At 33.3% G+C, this 14,716-nt stretch overlaps 1 protein-coding gene across 1 annotated transcript; it reads left to right on the top strand.

The window, feature by feature from the left end:
- The first annotated feature begins 11,573 nt into the window (after nt 1-11,573).
- On the top strand, nt 11,574-14,443 carry LOC145574793 (multiprotein-bridging factor 1a). The gene is made up of 4 exons (XM_081632653.1): nt 11,574-11,804; nt 12,478-12,561; nt 13,866-13,948; nt 14,155-14,443. The coding sequence occupies exons 1-4, from the start codon at nt 11,663-11,665 to the stop codon at nt 14,272-14,274; spliced, it is 429 nt and encodes a 142-aa protein (XP_081488779.1). The 5' UTR covers nt 11,574-11,662; the 3' UTR covers nt 14,275-14,443.
- Nucleotides 14,444-14,716: the final 273 nt, after the last annotated feature.

Raw genomic sequence — 14,716 nt, 5'->3', positions numbered from 1 at the left:
CAACTTAGGACAAAACTTCTACTTCTTCTTAAGAAGATCAATTGCATATTGTTTCTTCATATTAGTTGGCGCTTGATAGAAGATGCGAAGCTTATGTTCTTCCGCCATGAGAATTCACATCTTCTTCATCACTCTTGACATTCAATGGTTGCTTATCAATCTCTTGATCCATATCTTCTATAGCATCAACAAACGACTCACTTGCATCTCCGGTAGCTTTGTCTTTTGCGTATATCTCCGCAAGAGTTTCATAGTGAATGAATGGAACTCCAAACAACCCCTTAGCTTTCTTATGAGTCTGCCATATAAGAGAATACAACAAGTCAAAACATGTAAAAGTATAACTGCTAGCATAAATATCAAAGAGATAGAACCAACATTCCAAGAATGGTTTTCATACTTCAAAAAGAGTTCAAATCAGCAAGTGAAATTAAAGAGCAACAAACCAGATATGTTCCAAGATGCACCAGCAAAATCAAGTTCTAATTCAAGTCTAAAACATGAAACATTTGTATCTTATAGTTATAGTTCATATATGACTGAAAAATGCATCAAAACAGAATATAAGAACATGATAGGCTTTAGCCTTTTGTGGCCTTAATAACTTTGCTTTAGGGTGAAGGTTTTGACAGTGTAGTAGTGTCATTGTGTAGCACAAGTGCCAAAAGGTACTATATAGTCATACTGATAGCCCTACAAATATATCTATTGTACATTTGTACCACTGTCCTCAAAAAATCACCTTTCTTACAAGCTATCTCCAACCTCCCAATTGCATCTTCATGTATGAACTATGAAGTTTGTGGCACTAATATATTATGTTGCCCTTTAGCCCCTATAGCTCCAATTCAACCATTTATGTTAACTTGTTAATCGTATATTTTTGCATCACTTTTTCATTGTCCTATCATCACAAGGTATTAATATACAGCCATACAGTGATCAAACCATTTTTGGAAGTCAAGGACAAGTATACAAATGATGATATAAAGGTTTTAATATATAAAGTTTTCATTTGCTGCAGTAAAGTATATCTGGTTCAAGCATTTTCATTACTTTGATTTCTGAGTTTCGGTATAAGTACAGCAAATTATCACAATAAATCTTCTATTCTGTTTTCATTTTTAGGTCTCTTGTCAGTCTAATAATTTGATCTTACCAACTCAAGGTATATCTAAATTAATAATGAAACATAAAATAAAACCACAGTTATATGTCCTTTTCCTATATATCTAAATTAACTTACTTCACAGCATCAAAGAGTATGACCATTGCCAACTATATAAATAATTAACAGCATTCCATTAATAGAATGATCATCCCATGCAAATTTGGTTCAAGTATTTCTGTTTACTCTTCTGAGAATCTGTTGAACTACAGCAAATTAACAAAGATTTGCTTGAGTGACACTGGTTTTAAAATAAAGGTTGCAGCATTTCAAGTATTTCTGTTTACTCTTCTGAGAATCTGTTGAACTACAGCAAATTAACAAAGATTTGCTTGAGTGACACTGGTTTTAAAATAAAGGTTGCAGAACATCTCAAGTTCTATCAGATTTTACTATCAAAGAGACCCAAAATAATCTGTTAAGAGCAGTTCATACCTTCACCCAATTGTCAAACACCGCCTTCCCTATGGATCGCAACTCAACTCATGCAAATATCTTATTAGAACTGCATCTTCTTCATACGTCTAATACCTTTTATTTTTACCTCTTCCTCGACTGCTTGCCTCTCCCTTAGCTTGACTAACCTCCATCTGAAAAAATTGCAGATTTAAAGGCATATTAGAACTGAACAGAACAAAATACTTATAATAAAACTAACAGAACATATCATACATTAGACATATATCAACACAAGACATAGCATTAATAAAAGTGCTACTTTGCTACATGACTTTCTGGTCAGATTGTTAGCAATTCTAGCAAAACAAAGCTATCAGAATTGATATCAACCATCTAAGTAATCTGATATCAACCATATAATTTAGATGAAAATCGAAATTTGGGGGAAAACACAAAATAAACAACAAATTACATGCAATAATAGCAATATATACCATCTAATTTAAGCATAAAATCGAAATTGATATCATGTTAGCAATAATGTCATGAAGCAAAAAGCAGGATCGGAGATTCAATTGAGAAAAATAAAACTCAATCAAAACAGAAAAATTAGGACAGAAAACCCTAGAAATTAACACCAAAAATAGCAATCAACAAATAGATAAAAACACAAACAAAAAATATAGATCGCAAATCAAATTAAATAGAAATATTTCGAGATAGAAAAATCAAAACACAATCAGTCAAACAAAATAATTTATAAATTCAACACAAACTCAAAATCTAGGGTTCTTCAACAAAAAAGTGAGAGATAACAAACCTTAAGATTGTGGATTTCTGGAAATTTGAAGTACAAAAATTTAACAACTTCAGCAAAATTTGTGGTTTCGATCGATCAAAGTTGAGGATTTTTTGGAGGAGATCTGTCTTATGAGAGGAGAGAGAAGAGATAGAGGAAAGAAACGGGATTTGTTTCCCCAAGTTTTACACTGGAAACAAAGTGGTGGAATGGGTTAGAGGAAGGAAACGGTTTCTATTACTTAACTCATTAACCAAACATGTTCTAACGGAAACGGTAACCCGATTCCGTTTCCAGCCTTATAAAAGCCCATACCAAACACCCCCTAAGTTGAAGTTGCACTAGGTTACATAACCTAATAACTCTATCTTTTTCCTAATTGTTCGATTTTGCAAGAAGTTTTTAGCAATTTTTTCCTTGATTTCATTATGAATTCTTATTTGTCCAGGATGTATTCCCCTCAGAAGACGAAGTGCGATTGTGGGAATCTTGTGATGCAACCATACAAAAGAAGATTTATTTGTGATTTTTTTGAAAGGATTAACAAGACACTTTGAAATGGCAAAAGGGTGTGACATATGTTTTGGTGTATGAGAAACATAGGTAAGCTACTAATATGAATCTTTTGAGGTCTAGGGTTGCTTGCATTAAACATAAGAAGAAGAGGTTGAATTAGGAGTATAATAGGACGAGGAAAAAAAATTTCAATTGTGGTGGTCAACATAATGATATTGAAATTGACTAGTTGGTGATTGTACTCGTCTTTTGTGCAACTCAGTGCCAAAGTGGTGAAAGTTTGTGGTTGATTTGATTGTAGATGAGTAATTGTATATCTCTTATTTTTAGGAAAATTAATTGTGAATAAGCTTATGTAATATAATAACATTGTAGTTGGTTTATAGAATAAAGAACAGTTTGCAACAAATTCATTTGTGATATATTGTTAAATTCTTAATTTAATATTATATTCATAATTTGTGTGCAAAATTACAATTCTTGGCTTTAGGGAAAACAAAATTGGCATTCACAAGTCAATTCCAAAAGAAGGAAAATGAAACATTGACTTGTTTATGTTACAAACATTGTTCAACAAAACAAGTAAAAGGAATTTAGTTACATCTTTTTTTAGTATCTTGATGCATTAATAGATAAACAAATTTGTTAAGAAGGTTGCGATCCTTAGAGAGCATTAACGGATATTGTCTTTTTCTTTAAAGTTAAAGTAGGTTAATTTGTAGAGTTTGATTTACATGCTATAGTTGGTGCATAGCAACTTGGGTATGGGATGGTGTAACCTATGTTGTAGCATGTGGCATAGGTTGTTGTGAATTGCTAGCTCCCTCTAAGTTTGCTTCTCTTGTTATTAAAAATATGTGGTGGTTTAATTAGTTGGTGTAAAACATTCCTTAGCATTATGTCTTAATCCACCACACCTTTTGTATGTATGCTTCTTCTTTTCCCTTTTTCCACCTCTACTTCTTTCTTAAGGTCTACTAAGCATAACTCTGTAAGGAGGTAGGAGAGGGGTTTTTGCAATTTTGACTTCGTAACACCCCAATAATTCTCTCCTTAAACCTGTGAGTACCCTGAACAATATTCAAGAGAATTACTGGCGTGCTACCGCCACGTGTTCAAACGTTAAGGCTATATCAGAAATTAGCAGTGGAATCAGTTATAAATAAGTTTCATAACCAACAAACAAAACCAAATTAAGTCTTACAACTTGGAACCATTAAGGCCCTTATTCTAAACTCAACCAGTAGAAGTAGTATAAAAAGGAAATCGAGTTTAAATAACTTCAAAAGTAAATAGCAAATAAATTGAGAAAAGCAACCAACACTCCACTCAAGATCCCACCGCCTAGATATGAATGCTGCATGTGTAAGAACCCGTGGTTAATCTGCTCCCCAATATTACAAGTGTAAAAATTGGATCGTCACAGGGTCATTGAAAGGCGAAGGCCATGACCAAAGAAAGACACATAAAGCACGCAATCAGCAAAGCTGAGTACATACAAATTGCGAAACATAACAAGACATCCCTAGCATGCTACTAATAATCAATCATCACACATTATCAAATTATAGACTCAACAAATGACTCAACTATCAGTTTACAAAGACTTCACTATTTAAAAGTAGTTAACTCATCATTTTTATTCATTGGATTAAGCAATAGACAAGGTTTTCCAACCCATGCTCCATTTGGAACATCAATAAAAGAAAAACCCCATGCCTCCTTTTGGAAACATCAATAAAACATCCAACGACCACGGGCGTGACTCCGTGATGGTAGCTAGTATGAGATCTCATCTAACTCCTAGTTTTTGAAAAGTATTTGAAATAAGAGACTCGTAGGTCAGATGGCCTCAAGAAAAGTGCACGGCTAATACCCCGTGTACCCCAACCCTTGATTGTCATTACTCCAGATGTGCACAAATCCAGAGTTTTATTGCTCATCCATCTTGCACTTTACTTGATTTACAAGTTTAGACTTGGTGATGACTCATTTGCAAAACAATACAATCAATCCAATATCAATTCAATCAAGTAAAGCAAACTTCCAATTTCAATTCTTGATTTATTAGTGACAAGAAACATTTATTATTTATTCCTTTAACTACCTCGGTGTATAAACTTCTTGAATGCATAAAGCACCCCACAATCTTAACCTCGTCATATAAGACTTAAATTTCCTCCTTACTCATTCTATCTCCATGATCATGAACGAGTAATAAATGAATCATTTCACCAAATCACATACCTTTGCCTCTAAGCGCATCTTGCATAATTAGAGCATAAACAATACTTGCAATATAGAATAGTGCACAACATACGGAAATCACAATGTATAACCAAACAATTTAACCCAATCTTCTCTATACATGATACTAAGTCCTCGATCCGTCCCTAAACATGCATCTAAAAGCAAGGTTTCGTAACTCGTACGTACCTTGTGTAAACGATTCGGTTGGCCACTTTAGGAACTAGAAGTCGCCTTCTACAAAGTCCTCTCCTAAACCAAACAACAAGAATTAAATCAACACCCAAGCAAATGAATTTACAGCAATACCAAACTACTTTAAAACCTCTTAAACCTTCAAAATATTGCTTTTAAATTACTCCCAATAGTCAAGGTTAATAATTCATTAGTCCACTATAAGTTTATGTGCTAAAATTATAAAAATATAGCTTATAACATAAAATTCCAGCAACTTTAAAGTAAGTGAATAAATCTGAAAATTTGGTTTAAGTGTATAAAATAACCCCATAAACATAATTACTTAAAATAATCATTATATAGTAGGTTAGTGTCTTAAAGACCCAAAAATATACCACTTCAATGCAATTAGAGGCTTCAAAATAAAAAGTATAAAATCTGAAAATTTATTCTTGAGGTTATAATTTAAAGTTCAAAGCTTTTTAATCATGAAATACCCACAATAATTATTTTATAGGATTAGAAGCATAAAAATATGAAATTAACGCAACTTGTTCATAAAAATTGAAACTTTAATAATCTGAAATTTTATACATAATCAAAATAATTATACTTTAATGTAATTTAAACATAATATGATTAGATAACTTGGTTAACACGTTTTCAAGCCCTAAAAACATGAAATATCAATACTTAAACCCTTATTTTCTCAAATAAACAAATCTGAAATTTTATATTGTAAATAAAACATATTAAACTTCATAAATTTATAGTCTTTTATAACCCATGTATAATATCAACCCATAATAATAATAATTAGAATCAAAATTAAACAAGATTGAAACTTTATATCAATTCAATAAAATACAAAAAAAAAAAAAAGTAAAGGAAAGGAGGAAGAAAGGGGGCGACTACTGCAGTTCGGTGGCTGGCTGGAGGTCGACTGGGCGGCGCGACGGTGGTGGTCGGCTGGGCAGCGGCGGAGGAGCTTGGAATTTTTTTTCTGCTGTGTTCGTGAAACAAAAAGAGAGAGTGAGAGTTTTCTTTCCTTTTTTTTTATTTTTTATTTTTTAACGTGAGAGAGAGGAAGAATAATGTGAGGGTTTTATTTGGGTTTTAGTTCTCTAATTTTATTAGGAGTAGGATTTGTGTAATTTGGGCTTGAGTAATCAAACTTTGGGCCACTAAGTTAAGAGAGGCTTATAAACTAAATTAAAACTTAGTAGTTTTAGCTTACTAATAATGAAAATATTATTACTCTTTCATCAAAATAATTCATACTATAAAATTAAAATAAAAAAAATATTTGTATAAATAATAAATAAATATAATTTAATTAGGTTGAAAATATGGGAGATTACAGATTTCTCCCTTAACTTTTGCCTCTTAAAATGTATAGTATGACATTGAAGAAGGGGGGGGGGGGTATGCGGTTTTTTCTTATTATTCATGCCATCTATTAGGGTACGAGATGTCATACTTTCATTTATAATGCGTTTTAACACTTTTCAAGTAGCACATGTTAATTTAATTTACTAGTTTGATTAACACCCAAATTAGGTCCGTCCCTTTATGAACATAGAAGGAATGGAGACCTGTCAAATAGTAAGTTAAGCGAGTTAAGTATTTTGTGAGCAAGTATTGTTGGTTAATGCATATACTTCATATTATTTGTGTATTCTACAGAGTATGTATAATTTTTTTTTAGTGTGTTCATTTTCTATTAGTATGCATGTACTTAGGTTTGCTGATTACGTGCTTTGTTTGTTATGTGGAGCCTCGTCTTTAACTTGGCTCAGCGACAATCATGATGTTATTAGTCCACAATCTTACATGAGTTACATGCTGCAATGCTTAAGTTGATACATTAATTTATTCACATTTAATCAACCAAAATTCATATCTACTTTATATGGTGCAATATCTACAACATCATAATTAATTTTGTATTTCCTAATTCTTCCATTTCCAAATAAAATCATGTTTTACATAAAAAAACATTATCCCTAAGTAAAAGCCATTTTTCACCTTCATCACTTTATGTATTCACTTTTTATCAACAAAATCATATTAGCTTAATATTTTTTTTATTCCCCGTCAAAAAAAAAAAAAAATGTTTTTTTAGTTCACCTAAAGATGGGCATCGTGCCGTGCCGTGCCGTCGCGGGCCGTGCCAAAATTAGGCACACCCCAGCCCACGGCACGACACGGCCCACGTGCCTGCCGGGCCGGACCGTGTCGGGCCGCGGGCCAACCCGTGTTTTTTTTTATTTTTTATTTATAAATATATATGTATAAAATTTAAATAAAAAAAACGATATATATATATATATTTAGTATAACTTAATTTTATATAAATAATGTTATTAATTTATGTTTATGTTAATGTTAATATATATATTTTTTGAACAACTTTATTTTAATTAAGTTTATATAAATAATTTTATTAATTTAGCAAAAAACAACAATGCATATAATAAAAAAAATTACGAGTGCGATAAGCCGAAAACACAAAAAATTGATGAATAACTTATTTTATTATATGCCGGTAGTCGGTACGATAAATCGATTATACAAAAAATTAATGATAATTAAAAACGTACAATAATTGGTGAATAACGTCATTTATTATACGGAATATATACGAGGTTCGATAATACAAAAATTGTACAATAGTGTGTAATGTAAATATGTAATTATTATTCTTCGTCTTCGTCTTCGTGTTCTTGTGGTTCAAGTTTATTGGCCAATTGAGTTGATTGAGAAGTATGAGAACTAAAAGAACCCGACGTTCCTTCATCGTCGTAGTTTTGTGCATAAGTACGATCTTGGGAACGAGTTTCGGCATCCAACCAATCCTTGAAGCAAACACACATTTCAAGTGTTTCGGGTTTCAGTCTTGTTCTTCTATCGTCTAAAACCCGTCCCGACGCACTAAAACCTCTTTCGGAGGCAACGGAGGAGACTTGGATAGCAAAAATATCACGAGCCATTGCCGAAAAAATTGGATGTTTCGTGGTTTGTGATTTCCATCAATCAAGGATGTCGAGGCCGAACTTCTCTTCATCGTCCATGCCTTTCATGAAGTCGTAACTTAAGTACATTTGCTACTCCGAAACATCGCTTTGTGTTCTCCTAGTTGATGATGATTCCGTACCTGAAAACTTAGACATCATGTTAGCAGCTTGTGCAAATAAACCTTTGGCCCTTTTACTTACGTTTTTTGGATGTTTGAGAAGGGGAAAATCGAGACACGGTTCCATATTTACTTTCATAAACTCTATATAAAGAGAAAAAATCATTAGTCACCTTATTTTTAAAAGTTTCAACATCATCTTCAAAATCCATGTTATTATAATAAATATCAATTAACAAAAAAGTGCCATCATACTTTTGCCTTGGATCTAAAATAGAAGCAAAAATATAAATCATAGGAATATTAGTGTAATATTTACGCCATTTTTCCTCCATAGATGGAAGATATCCATGATAATCTTGTTGTGATCGGTGTTCGGCAAAAAGTTGTGCAAGTAAACATGCATTGCTAATAAAAGAATGGGAACAAGGATTATATAAAGAAGAAAAACAATGTGTCATACTATATAGTAATTGTAAAAACTACATATATTTTTCACAATTACCCCAATCATCTTCTAGTAAAGCAAATTGTGGAAATTTTTGATTATAAAAATGTGTTAAATGAACCTTGTACTCGATTGCCCTACTCAACATTTCATAGGTGGAGTTCCACCTAGTTGGACAATCCGGTGTTATTTTTATAGCCTTTACCCTTTGTTGCCTGCAAAACCTTTCCATTCTTGATATCTCAAGTTAGAGCTATTAATAGCCATAATAGCATTCCTAATTTTGTGATAAAATGGACCAATTGCTTGTGTTCCATCCTTCACACACAAGTTAAGAACATGACAAATGCATCTAATATGAAGTGCATCTCCATCTAATACTAAATCGGTCAATTGGGGTTTAACCAAATTCGCACTAAATATCATAGAAGTTGCATTATCAAAAGTCATAGACGTGATTTTATCCCTAAGACTATATGCATCAATAGCTTGCATTAAATGATGAGAAATGTTAAGACCGGTATAAGGGTACTCAAGAATTTTAAAATGAATGATGCGTTTTTGTAATAACCAATCATTATCCAACCAATGACAAGTAACACATAAATAGTGAAGTTCGTAACCACTATCCCATGCATCGGCAGTTAAAGAAACTCTACTAGGAAGATTACCCAATTCATTTTCTAATTTCAATTTATACTCTTGATAATTCTTCATGGCAGCAGATCGAACGGTTTTTCAGGAGATTTTTTTGTGTTTGGGTTGTAGTGCTCGTTTAATGTAATTGTTAAAGGCATCATTTTCAGCGAAAAGAAAAGGTTGTTCAGCATGTACTATCATTCTCCCAAGTTCATCCCTATTTCTCTCATAACTGTAAGTGAAGCCTTGTGGATGGAATTGAGAAATTTTGGGTTGGGTTGGATCACTAGAAGGTTTACTACATTTTTTTGCATGTCTACTAAGGTGTCCCGTCCCTCCCTTGGTTTCGGCCGAGAAAATTTTCCTACAACTCCAACACCAGGCTTTCCGTCCATCTTTACTTAATTGATAATGTGCCCAAACTTCACTCTTTCGGTTGGTTTGGACAAATTCCTCTTCGGTACACCACTCTAATAGGTTTGGAATTTAGGTGTTTGGCATTTGGGTGGATTGTTCACTCGACCCGGAGGCTTGTGTTTGACTACCTTGGTTACTAGGAATAGAAAATTCATGTTGTGATCCGTATAAATGAAGTGAGAATTGGGGTTGTTGAAATCCCGAACTAGGCATAGTCCAAGGATCCATATCATCCATTTGTTCGTGCCCTCTCGTGGTTTGGGGATGAAAGAAAGGGGTGGAAGTGTTTGGAAAGGGCATGTTAAGGGAGGGAAAAGGCATGTTGGGGGGGGGGGGGAGGCATTGAAGTGTTTGGGTTTGGTGATTCCGTATGTTTTGACTTGGCTTTCCTAGAGGAGGAGGAAGCATTCGGGTTTGATGCCATGATTAATATTTAATTATAATAACAATAAGTCAATAACAATAATAACAACAACAACAATAATAATACAAATAACAATTACAAATTAACAGTAACAATAATAATAACAATTAACAACAATAATAATAACAATAAGAATTAGTAAGTAGTTTTTATATAAATTAAGTTTATAAAAATAATTATAATAATAATAACAATAGTAAATTACTTGGGTCAATGAAATCCCATGTAGGAGAGGTTAGGAATGACGTTGTCCAGAGCCCAAATCCCGCTTTAGACAGATTTCACTAACAATCTAAATTATCCACAATAAAAATAGAAACTAGTTTTTATATAATTAATTAGTTCCAAGAAAACAATAATAACAATAACAACAACAAGAACAACAACAACAATAATAATAATGATAACAATAACAATAACAATAATAATAATAATAATAATAACAAATTAAAATAAAGTTGAGTTAGATCTTACAATGACGTTTCAATTGCTTTCCCAAATTTATAATTTCCCGAATTTAAATATAAGATTTTATTTTTATTTTTATTTTTATTTTTAATTTTATTTCATTTTTATTATTATTTTTTGTAGTAGACTAGTAGAATTTATAAGAGAGTGGGAAATTTTTTTTTTTTTTTTCTTTGCACAAAAGAGAGTAGGATTGTAGGAATTAGAGAATAAAAGAATTAGATAATAAGAGAGGAAAGATGAGTTGATGAATTGTGAAAAATTTGGGAGGTAAAAATGGGATATTAATAGGATTTTTGGGTGGAAAATTAAGCCAAAAACTAGCCGTTTATGGCCGTTTTTAGCTGTTGGAAAAACGGCTAGTTTAACGACTCTTTTGGTGCGGGCCGTGCCGACCCACAGGCCGACGACTGTCCTGCCCGCCGTGCTCGTGCCAAAATTCCAGCTTGTGTTCACAGCACGACCCATAAGTGGGCCGCCGTGCCGGAGTCGTGTCGGGCCTGTGTCGTCTGCATGCCGGCACGGCCCGTGCCCATCTTTAAGTTCACCTTTTATTCAATCATCAAACGAAACCTCACCAACTTACCTCAAACGTGTACGTAAAGTATAATAAATAAATGAGACTTTTATTTAAAGAGGGGTGGAGTAACATGATTCGGATCGATGTCAATGAAATGAGATAAGGCCATTAAAAGAGAAACTTGTTGTCTATATAAGAACATGAAGTGGTAGCCCTAGAACTGAAAAACATCATAAAAACAACTCTCAACTATCTTTATCTCTATCATCTTCAGAAGAACACCCTTTTCAAAGCTCGAGAATCAATGGCAGGAGTTGGACCCATGTCGCAGGATTGGGAGCCTGTTGTCATCCGCAAGAAGACCCCCAACGCCGCCGCCAAGAAGGACGAGAAGGCCGTCAACGCCGCCCGTCGTTCCGGCGCCGAAATCGAAACTGTTCGCAAAGGTTCCTTTTTTCTACTACCCTTTTCATTTTTTTGATTCTAAAGTATGATTACTTTTATCTAATTTTTGGGTTGAATTAGATCAATTGAGTTTTATGCTGTTTTGGTGATTTCCCTATTTTTTGATGGATTTTTGTAATCAGGGTTTTTGGGGGATTTGTTAATTTGATTTTTAGAATTAGTGAATTTGATTTTAGGGTTTTGTTCGGATGCGTGTATTTAACGCTAGGGATACTTTTCTTTGTTGGATGTTTATTCTGCTAATTGACTAGTTTTTCATTCCCTTTCGTTTTAATTTTTAGGAATTAAGATGAACTTTTGGAATTTGATATGTATTGTGCTAATTATGGTTAGTACTCACACTGTTATATGTTGATTGTTGTGGATGTTTGATGATTGTTGATTGGTGTATATGGTTAGGGTTTGTTGAAGTTTGGTATTAGTAAGGGAGGTTTCAGTTTGGCTGGTTGTACTGTCATGTGAGGTTAATCGGGTTTGATTCGTGTTTGGATTATTTTCGAAGTTTCGTTTAGGAGTTGTTGGATTGTATTGTAATACGAAGCAGACTTGGGTATAGTATGGGTTAATTTTTGCACCTGAACTTCAGAAAGCAAATTGATTGCATTTCATATGTATCTGTTGATTTTCCTAACTTTTCCGGGGTTTCTATTGCAGCGGCCGCTGGGACTAACAAAGCTGCATCCAGTGGCACATCTCTGAACACTCGAAAGCTGGATGATGAAACTGAGAATCTCGCTCGTGAGTGACTTCTTTTATACTTTTGATTGGTCTCAAATACATTTGATTTTGTGGGTGTTATGTTTTCTAAACAATGAATTAAGTCCTATTTTTACTATACCTCTATCATCCGTGAATACTTTGCCACATCACATTTGTTTGGTGTCACTATTAAGTTGTAGAGTTCAAGAAAAAACTTAACTATTCTTTTCTATGTATGCTTTACTAGAGTTATAATTACAGGTACAAAGATTTAAGAGTTAATTAGGACAGCTAACAAAGTTTAGCTTAATAAAATTTGTCTCCGATTTGCTGGCCAACAAAATCTCAGAGATTGAGTTGCCTGATGGGTTGGTAACGTTGGTTTGTTGCCTGTGTTTTTGAGATGACCTAAAGTTAAAAGTGAGTTTTTTTAAGGGGCAGAGGAGTATCTATTTTACATTGTTGACTGTTATCTATCAAACAAATTATGGTGTTTCTTAAGGTTTTGCAACTGATTCATTGTTAGACTACCTGTGTTTTAGTAGATGAACAAATCTTCTTCTGCTTTGACTAATTTGATGATCATTCTGTCATGTCCGACTTATCATTTGGTGAATTCTCTTCTGAGATCAATGTGTTTATCGTCCAGTGTATGAATATGCTCATTGAAATCTAATATGGGTCAATTGTTTTGAAATACTTCTGTGAGCTTTAAAGAATACTAATAGTTAGTGAAAGACAATCTGTAATGTGATTAGATTTTTAAGTTTCAGGAAAGGCCCTGTCCAAAAGCATAGTATTTCTGTCTACTCTAACCTAGTTATGCAATCTGTTTATAGCAGTGCATTTCAGTGACTTGTGTTTATAATTTGTTTCTAAAATTTGGTGAAAGGAATTTCCTTTTTGTTTTCCACTAATTTTTATGGTCTGTGCAATGTGTTGAAGGAATTTTCCTTTTGTTTTCCACTAATTTTTGTGGTATGTGCAATGCACATGTTGTTTCCTGATTAATTTATGTGTAAATTATATTATTCTTAAATTTTTCTTGAAATGGTAATTCAGATTTAAGATATGTGTTATGAAGTGTTTAGAACTTTTCATGCTTTGCATAGTATACCTTTTTCATTTAAAAATCAAATATGCAAACGATATAAAAACAATACTGAGTTGGAAGGTTAATGCCACCTTTTAAAAAAAATTAATTCCAAAAAGAACAAATACTTTAAAAACTGAATATATTGCACATTGGCACAAAAAGTTCTAATTAATTATTTGTTCAAATAAAGATTTTGTGGTCTGTGTACTTTTCATCTGACTTTTCATTTGACTGAACTTTGTATTAGATGATCGAGTTCCAACCGAACTTAAGAAGGCCATCATGCAGGCTCGAACTGATAAAAAGCTCACCCAATCTCAACTTGCTCAGGTTTGTCTCCCATAATTCTTTATTTCTTTGTGCAATGTATATGGGCTATCTTACTAAACCGTCGAAGCTGGAAAGATGGTGGTCAAATGAAGGCTAGAATTACAGGATCTTACAGTAAAGAAGTTTGGTTTCAGGCTCAGCTCCACACTTCCAGTAAGTTCTTCATATTGTTGTACTCACGAAACTTACGAGATATTTGGTTGCAGGTGATCAATGAGAAGCCACAGATTATTCAGGAATATGAGTCAGGAAAGGCCATTCCAAATCAGCAGATCATTGGAAAACTGGAGCGTGCTCTTGGGGTGAAACTGCGCGGAAAGAAGTAGACTGAATAACTTACCCAGATATTTGAAAGCTGTTCACTAAAACTGTTCTTCTAATGTGTCAGGGAGTTTGAAACTGATGTAAATCACTTTCCAACTGTTGTTATTGTATAAATGTGTGGCTTGGACTAAATCTATGGATATGAATAACACTGCAGATGCTTGATCTTTTGCTCCTTGCCACAATATGTTTGGTTGGATGCTGTCTATGAAATCCTTGCATTGTGATCGTGCCTTGTGGTGTGGCTTTAACATTTCATTGTTACAACATACATGGTTTTACTTTCTCAGCCATTCCCCTCAGTAGCTGATTCTTGGGTTGAATCTGGTGAACTTTTTCGATTGCTCAAAATGAGCAAATATGGTAATTGTTTGTATATTGTAAAGCTAATTCGCTTAAAAAAATAATAAATAAATAAATAAAACTTGATATACTACCTCCGTT

This window comes from Chenopodium album, chromosome 13, assembly GCF_948465745.1.
Source record: "Chenopodium album chromosome 13, dcCheAlbu1.1, whole genome shotgun sequence".
NCBI lineage: Eukaryota > Viridiplantae > Streptophyta > Magnoliopsida > Caryophyllales > Amaranthaceae > Chenopodium > Chenopodium album.
Note: the sequence above shows the minus strand (reverse complement) of the source record. Positions and strands in the feature narration are given on the sequence as shown.